This window comes from Oncorhynchus gorbuscha, unplaced genomic scaffold, assembly GCF_021184085.1.
Source record: "Oncorhynchus gorbuscha isolate QuinsamMale2020 ecotype Even-year unplaced genomic scaffold, OgorEven_v1.0 Un_scaffold_6861, whole genome shotgun sequence".
Lineage (NCBI taxonomy): Eukaryota > Metazoa > Chordata > Actinopteri > Salmoniformes > Salmonidae > Oncorhynchus > Oncorhynchus gorbuscha.
In genome coordinates, this window is record NW_025750370.1 from 400 (window position 1) to 10,000 (window position 9,601).

Sequence of the window (9,601 nt, forward strand, 5' to 3'; positions counted from 1 at the left end):
CCGTATGGACAGGGACAGGGACACACACAGACCCTAGGGACAGGGACACACACAGACCCTAGGGACAGGGACAGGGACACACACAGACCCTATGGACAGGGACACACACAGACCCTATGGACAGGGACACACACAGACCCTATGGACAGGGACACACACAGACCCTATGGACAGGGACACACACATACCCTATGGACAGGGACACACACAGACCCTATGGACAGGGACACACACAGACCCTATGGTCAGGGACACACACAGACCCTATGGACAGGGACACACACAGACCCTATGGACAGGGACACACACAGACCCTATGGACAGGGACACACACAGACCCTAGGGACAGGGACACACACAGACCCTATGGTCAGGGACACACACAGACCCTATGGACAGGGACACACACAGACCCTATGGACAGGGACACACACAGACCCTATGGACAGGGACACACACAGACCCTATGGACAGGGACACACACAGACCCTATGGACAGGGACACACACAGACCCTATGGACAGGGACACACACAGACCCTATGGACAGGGACACACACAGACCCTATGGACAGGGACACATACACAGACCCTAGGGACAGGGACACACACAGACCCTATGGACAGGGACAGGGACACACACAGACCCTATGAACAGGGACACACACAGACCCTATGAACAGGGACAGGGACACACACAGACCCTATGGACAGGGACACACACAGACCCTATGGACAGGGACACACACAGACCCTATGGACAGGGACACACACAGACCCTATGGACAGGGACACACACAGACCCTATGGACAGGGACACACACAGACCCTATGGACAGGGACACACACATACCCTATGGACAGGGACACACACAGACCCTATGGACAGGGACACACACAGACCCTATGGACAGGGACACACACAGACCCTATGGACAGGGACACACACAGACCCTATGGACAGGGACACACACAGACCCTATGGACAGGGACACACACAGACCCTATGGACAGGGACACACACATACCCTATGGACAGGGACACACACAGACCCTATGGACAGGGACACACACAGACCCTAGGGACAGGGACACACACAGACCCTATGGACAGGGACACACACAGACCCTATGGACAGGGACACATACACAGACCCTAGGGACAGGGACACACACAGACCCTATGGACAGGGACAGGGACACACACAGACCCTATGAACAGGGACACACACAGACCCTATGAACAGGGACAGGGACACACACAGACCCTAGGGACAGGGACACACACACATACCCTATGGACAGGGACACACACAGACCCTATGGACAGGGACAGGGACACACACAGACCCTAGGGACAGGGACACACACAGACCCTATGGACAGGGACAGGGACACACACAGACCCTAGGGACAGGGACACACACAGACCCTAGGGACAGGGACAGGGACACACACACAGACCCTATGGACAGGGACAGGGACACACACAGACCCTATGAACAGGGACACACACATACCCTATGGACAGGGACAGGGACACACACAGACCCTAGGGACAGGGACACACACAGACCCTATGGACAGGGACAGGGACACACACAGACCCTAGGGACAGGGACACACACAGACCCTATGAACAGGGACACACACAGACCCTATGGACAGGGACAGGGACACACACAGACCCTATGAACAGGGACAGGGACACACACAGACCCTATGGACAGGGACACACACAGGCCCTAGGGACAGGGACAGGGACACACACAGACCCTATGAACAGGGACAGGGACACACACAGACCCTATGGACAGGGACACACACACAGACCCTATGAACAGGGACAGGGACACACACAGACCCTATGGACAGGGACACACACAGGCCCTAGGGACAGGGACACACACAGACCCTATGGACAGGGACACACACAGACCCTATGGACAGGGACACACACAGACCCTAGGGACAGGGACACACACAGACCCTATGGACAGGGACACACACAGACCCTAGGGACAGGGACAGGGACACATACAGACCCTATGGACAGGGACACACAGACCCTATGGACAGGGACAGGGACACACAGACCCTATGGACAGGGACACACACAGACCCTATGGACAGGGACAGGGACACACACAGACCCTATGGACAGGGACAGGGACACATACAGACCCTATGGACAGGGACAGGGACACATACAGACCCTATGGACAGGGACAGGGACACATACAGACCCTATGGACAGGGACACACACAGACCCTATGGACAGGGACAGGGACACACACAGACCCTAGGGACAGGGACAGGGACACACAGAGAGGAGAGAACCGAGAGAGAGGGAACAGAGAGCTCCCCCATCTGGCGTCCCATCCCACACTGAGATGAGACAGGACACACACACTATGGCTTGGCTATTTGTAAGGTGATGTGTGTGATGATGTTGTGACTAAACCATGCTCTCTCCTCTTGTCTCTGTGTGTGTAGGTCGTTCGGGTCAGGCGGTGGCTGTGCGGGCCAAGGTGTTTGGCTTCAGCGTGATCTTCTACGACCCCTACCTGCAGGACGGCTTGGAGCGTTCCCTGGGCGTCCAGCGCGTCTACACCCTACAAGACCTGCTCTACCAGTCAGACTGCGTGTCTCTGCACTGCAACCTGAACGAACACAATCACCATCTCATCAATGACTTCACCATCAAACAGGTAGAGAGGACAGCTGACATTTGACCTCTATGGTATAACTCACTGACTCCCAGTCAGTTATTCATATGGGTTATTAATTAATATAGTTATTAATGAGTTATTCATTCATATAGTTATTAATATGGGTTATTAATTCATATAGTTATTAATATGGGTTATTAATTCATACAGTTATTAATATGGGTTATTAATTCATATAGTTATTAATATGGGCTATTAATTCATATAGTTATTAATATGGGTTATTAATTCATATAGTTATTAATATGGGTTATTAATATGGGTTATTAATTCATATAGTTATTAATGAGTTATTCATTCATATAGTTATTAATGAGTTATTCATTCATATAGTTATTAATATGGGTTATTAATTCATATAGTTATTAATATGGGTTATTAATATGGGTTATTAATTCATATAGTTATTAATATGGGTTATTAATATGGGTTATTAATTCATATAGTTATTAATATGGGTTATTAATATGGGTTATTAATTCATATAGTTATTAATGAGGTATTCATTCATATAGTTATTAATGAGTTATTAATTCATATAGTTATTAATATGGGCTATTAATTCATATAGTTATTAATGAGTTATTCATTCATATAGTTATTAATGAGTTATTCATTCATATAGTTATTCATTAGTTATTAATTAATATAGTTATTAATGAGTTATCCATTCATATAGTTATTAATGAGTAATTCATTCAAGTCGCTCTGGATAAGAGCGTCTGCTAAATGACTTAAATGTAAATGTAAATATAGTTATTAATGATTTATTCATTCATATACTTATTAAGTTATGAATTCATATAGTTATTAATGAGTTATTCATTCATATAGTTATTAATGAGTTATTCATTCATATAGTTATTAATGAGTTATTAATTCATATAGTTATTAATCAGACTGTCCTGAACACCTCATCATCCTTATATATATTATATATTAACATTCTAAACTACCAACTCTGCCTAGAAGGCCAGCATCCCGGAGTCATCTCTTCACTGTTGACGTTGAGGCTAGTGTTTTGCGGGTACTATTTCATGAAGCTGACAGTTGAGGACTTGTGAGGCATCTGTTTCTCAAACTAGACACTCTAATGTACTTGTCCTCTTGCTCAGTTGTGCACCGGGGCCTCCCACTCCTCTTTCTATTCTGGTTAGGGCCAGTTTACGCTGTTCTGTGAAGGGAGTAGTACACAGTGTTGTACCAGATCTTCAGTTTCTTGGCATTTTCTCTCATGGAATAGCCTTCATTTCTCAGAACAAGAAGAGACTGACGAGTTTCAGAACAAAGGTCTTTGTTTCTGGCCATTTTGAGCCTGTAATCGAACCCACAAATGCTGATGCTCCAGATACTCAACTAGTCTAAAGAAGGCCAGTTTTCAGCTGTGCTAACATAATTGCAAAAGGGTTTTCTAATGATCAATTAGCCTTTTAAAATTATAAACCTGGATTAGCTAACACAACGTGCCATTGGAACACAGGAGTGATGGTTGCTGATAATGGGCCTCTGTACGCCTATGTAGATATTCCATTAGAAATCAACCGTTTCCAGCTACTAATAGTCATTTACAACATTAAACACGTCTACACTGTATTTCTGATCAATTTGATGTTATTTTAATAGATAAAAAAATGAGCTTTTCTTTCAAAAACAAGGACGTTTCTAAGTGACCTCAAACTGTTGAACGGTAGTGTGTATATGATATGAGTTCTGTAAGATATGTAAACATTATTAAAGTGACTAGTGATCCATTTATTAAAGTGACTAGTGATCCATTTATTAAAGTGACTAGTGATCCATTTATTAAAGTGACTAGTGATCCATTTATTAAAGTGACTAGTGATCCATTTATTAAAGTGACTAGTGATCCATTTATTAAAGTGACTAGTGATCCATTTATTAAAGTGACTAGTGATCCATGTATTAAAGTGACTAGTGATCCATTTATTAAAGTGACTAGTGATCCATTTATTAAAGTGACTAGTGATCCATTTATTAAAGTGACTAGTGATCCATTTATTAAAGTGACTAGTGATCCATTTATTAAAGTGACTAGTGATCCATTTATTAAAGTGACTAGTGATCCATTTATTAAAGTGACTAGTGATCCATTTATTAAAGTGACTAGTGATCCATTTATTAAAGTGACTAGTGATCCATTTATTAAAGTGACTAGTGATCCATTTATTAAAGTGACTAGTGATCCATTTATTAAAGTGGCCAGTGATCCATTTATTAAAGTGACTAGTGATCCATTTATTAAAGTGACTAGTGATCCATTTATTAAAGTGACTAGTGATCCATTTATTAAAGTGACTAGTGATCCATTTATTAAAGTGACTAGTGATCCATTTATTAAAGTGACATTTATTAAAGTGGCCAGTGATCCATTTATTAAAGTGACATTTATTAAAGTGGCCAGTGATCCATTTATTAAAGTGACTAGTGATCCATTTATTAAAGTGACTAGTGATCCATTTATTAAAGTGACTAGTGATCCATTTATTAAAGTGACTAGTGATCCATTTATTAAAGTGACTAGTGATCCATTTATTAAAGTGACTAGTGATCCATTTATTAAAGTGACTAGTGATCCATGTATTAAAGTGACTAGTGATCCATTTATTAAAGTGACTAGTGATCCATTTATTAAAGTGACTAGTGATCCATTTATTAAAGTGACTAGTGATCCATTTATTAAAGTGACTAGTGATCCATTTATTAAAGTGACTAGTGATCCATTTATTAAAGTGACTAGTGATCCATTTATTAAAGTGGCCAGTGATCCATTTATTAAAGTGACTAGTGATCCATTTATTAAAGTGACTAGTGATCCATTTATTAAAGTGACTAGTGATCCATTTATTAAAGTGACTAGTGATCCATTTATTAAAGTGACTAGTGATCCATTTATTAAAGTGACATTTATTAAAGTGGCCAGTGATCCATTTATTAAAGTGACATTTATTAAAGTGGCCAGTGATCCATTTATTAAAGTGACTAGTGATCCATTTATTAAAGTGACTAGTGATCCATTTATTAAAGTGACTAGTGATCCATTTATTAAAGTGACTAGTGATCCATTTATTAAAGTGACATTTATTAAAGTGGCCAGTGATCCATTTATTAAAGTGACATTTATTAAAGTGGCCAGTGATCCATTTATTAAAGTGACTAGTGATCCATTTATTAAAGTGACTAGTGATCCATTTATTAAAGTGACATTTATTAAAGTGACTAGTGATCCATTTATTAAAGTGACTAGTGATCCATTTATTAAAGTGACATTTATTAAAGTGACTAGTGATCCATTTATTAAAGTGACTAGTGATCCATTTATTAAAGTGACTAGTGATCCATTTATTAAAGTGACTAGTGATCCATTTATTAAAGTGACTAGTGATCCATTTATTAAAGTGAAGTGATCCATTTATTAAAGTGACTAGTGATCCATTTATTAAAGTGGCTAGTGATCCATTTATTAAAGTGACTAGTGATCCATTTATTAAAGTGACTAGTGATCCATTTATTAAAGTGACTAGTGATCCATTTATTAAAGTGACTAGTGATCCATTTATTAAAGTGACTAGTGATCCATTTATTAAAGTGACTAGTGATCCATTTATTAAAGTGACTAGTGATCCATTTATTAAAGTGACTAGTGATCCATTTATTAAAGTGACTAGTGATCCATTTATTAAAGTGACTAGTGATCCATTTATTAAAGTGACTAGTGATCCATTTATTCAAGTGACTAGTGATCCATTTATTCAAGTGACTAGTGATCCATTTATTAAAGTGGACAGTGATTTGGTCTCAATGTAGGCAGCAGCCTCTCTGTGTTAGTGGTGGCTGTTTAACAGTCTGATGGCCTTGAGATAGAAGCTGTTTATCAGTCTGATGGCCTTGAGATAGAAGCTGTTTTTCAGTCTCTCGGTCCCCAGCTTTGATGCACCTGTACTGATCTGAACTGGTGGTGTAGGTGTCCTGGAGGGCAGGTAGTTTGCCCCCGGTGATGCGTTGTGCAGACCTCACTACCCTCTGGAGAGCCTTACGGTTGTGGGCGGAGCAGTTGCCGTACCAGGCGGTGATACAGCCCGACAGGATGCTCTCAATTGTGTATCTGTAAAAGTTTGTCAGGGTTTTAGGTGACAAGACACATTTCTTGAGCCTCCTGAGGTTGAAGAGGCTCTGCTGCGCCTTCTTCACCACACTGTCTGTGTGAGTGGACCATTTCAGTTTGTCTGTGATGTGTACGCCCAGGAACTTCAAACTTCCCTCCTTCTCTCTTCGATGTGGCTAGAGTGGGTGTTCCCTCTGCTGTTTCCTGAAGTCCACGATCATCTCCTTTGTTTTGTTGACATATATATGCCATTTAGCAGACGCTTTTATCCAAAGCGACTTACAGTCATGTGTGTATACATTCTACGTATGGGTGGTCCCGGGAATCGAACCCACTACCCTGGCGTTACAAGCGCCATGCTCTACCAACTGAGCTACAGTGTGAGGTGTGAAGTTGTGAGGTTATTTTCCTGACACCACACTCCGAGGGCCCTCACCTCCTCCCTGTAGGCCGTCTCGTCGTTGTTGGTAATCAAGCCTACTACAGTAGTGTTGTCTGCAAACTTGATGATTGAGTTGGAGGCGTGCATGGCCACGTAGTCATGAGTGAACAGGGAGTATAGGAGGGGGCTGAGCACACACCCCTGTGGGGCCCCAGTGTTGAGGATCAGTGAAGTGGAGATGTTGTTTCCTACCTTCACCACCTGGGGGCGGCCCGTCAGGAAGTTCAGGACCCAATTAGACAGGGCGGGGTTCAGACCCAGGGCGGGGTTCAGACCCAGGGCCTCCAGCTTGATGACGAATTTGGAGGGTACTATGGTGTTAAATGCTGAGCTGTAGTCGATGAACAGCATTCTTTCATAGGTATTCCTCTTGTCCAGATGGGTTAGGGCAGTGTGCAGTGTGGTTGAGATTGCGTCGTCTGAGGACCTACTTGGGCGGTAAGCAAATTGGAGTGGGTCTAGGGTGGCAGTGATATGATCCTTGACTAGTCTCTCAAAGCACTTCATGATGACAGAAGTGAGAGCTACGGGGCGATAACTGAACTAAATGACTGACTATCTTTGCCTTACAGGAACAATGGTGGCCATCTTGAAGCATGTGGAGACATGCCCGTAAAACACACAAGTCAGCTGTTCTGCTCATGCTCTGAGGGTGCGGCTGGGGATGCCGTCTGAGCCGTCAGCCTTGCGAGGGTTAACACATTTAAATGTTTTACTCATGTCGGCCAATGGAGAAGGAGAGGAGGGGGTGGTCCTTGTTAGGGTTAGGAGAAGAGAGGAGGGGGGTAGTCCTTGTTAGGGTTAGGAGAAGGAGAGGAGGGGGGTGGTCCTTGTTAGGGTTAGGAGAAGGAGAGGAGGGGGGTCCTTGTTAGGTTAGGAGAAGGAGAGGAGGGGGTAGTCCTTGTTAGGGTTAGGAGAAGGAGAGGAGGGGGTGGTCCTTGTTAGGGTTAGGAGAAGGAGAGGAGGGGGGTAGTCCTTGTTAGGGTTAGGAGAAGGAGAGGAGGGGGCAGTCCTTGTTAGGTTAGGAGAAAGAGAGGAGGGGGGTAGTCCTTGTTAGGGTTAGGAGAAGGAGAGGAGGGGGGGTAGTCCTTTTAGGGTTAGAGAAGGAGAGGAGGGGGCAGTCCTTGTTAGGATTAGGAGAAGGAGAGGAGGGGGGTAGTCCTTGTTAGGGTTAGGAGAAGGAGAGGAGGGGGGTAGTCCTTGTTAGGGTTAGGAGAAGGAGAGGAGGGGGGGGTGGTCCTTGTTAGGGTTACGGAGAAGGAGAGGAGGGGGGTAGTCCTTGTTAGGGTTAGGAGAAGGAGAGGAGGGGGTGGTCCTTGTTAGGGTTAGAGAAGAGAGGAGGGGGTGGTCCTTGTTAGGGTTAGGGAGAAGGAGAGGATGGGGTGGTCCTTGTTAGGGTTAGGAGAAGGAGAGGAGGGGTGGCAGTCCTTGTTAGGGTTAGGAGAAGGAGAGGAGGGGGGCAGTCCTTGTTAGGGTTAGGAGAAGGAGAGGAGGGGGTAGTCCTTGTTAGGGTTAGGAGAAGGAGAAGGGGGGTAGTCCTTGTTAGGGTTAGGAGAAGGAGAGGAGGGGGGTGGTCCATGTTAGGGTTAGGAGAAGGAGAGGAGGTAGTCCTTGTTAGGGTTAGGAGAAGGAGAGGGAGGGGGTAGTCCTTGTTAGGGTTAGGAGAAGGAGAGGAGGGGGTGTGGTCCTTGTTAGGGTTAGGAGAAGGAGAGGAGGGGGTAGTCCTTGTTAGGGTTAGGAGAAGGAGAGGAGGGGGGTAGTCCTTGTTAGGGTTAGGAGAAGGAGAGGAGGGGGGTAGTCCTTGTTAGGGTTAGGAGAAGGAGAGGAGGGGGGTGTGGTCCTTGTTAGGGTTAGGAGAAGGAGAGGGGGGTAGTCCTTGTTAGGGTTAGGAGAAGGAGAGGAGGGGGGTAGTCCTTGTTAGGGTTAGGAGAAGGAGAGGAGGGGGTAGTCCTTGTTAGGGTTAGGAGAAGGAGAGGAGTGGGGGGGGTAGTCCTTGTTAGGGTTAGGAGAAGGAGAGGAGGGGGTAGTCCTTGATAGGGTTAGGAGAAGGAGAGGAGGGGGGTAGTCCTTGATAGGGTTAGGAGAAGGAGAGGAGGGGGGTAGTCCTTGATAGGGTTAGGAGAAGGAGAGGAGGGGGTAGTCCTGATAGGGTTAGGGAGAAGGAGAGGAGGGGGGTAGTCCTTGATAGGGTTAGGAGACGGAGAGGAGGGGGTAGTCCTTGATAGGTTAGGAGAAGGAGAGGAGGGGGGTAGTCCTTGATAGGGTTAGGAGAAGGAGAGGAGGGGGGTAGTCCTTGATAGGGTT

At 44.7% G+C, this 9,601-nt stretch overlaps 1 protein-coding gene across 1 annotated transcript in view; it reads left to right on the plus strand.

The window, feature by feature from the left end:
• Positions 1-2,496: 2,496 nt before the first annotated feature.
• Positions 2,497-9,601, plus strand: part of LOC124029577 (C-terminal-binding protein 2-like) — a gene marked incomplete at its 5' end in the record, with an annotated part of 14,710 nt that continues 7,605 nt past the window's right edge. The window contains one exon of the mRNA XM_046341239.1: positions 2,497-2,711. Coding sequence (XP_046197195.1) covers positions 2,497-2,711 — 215 coding nt within the window. The remainder of the gene's footprint in view (positions 2,712-9,601) is intronic.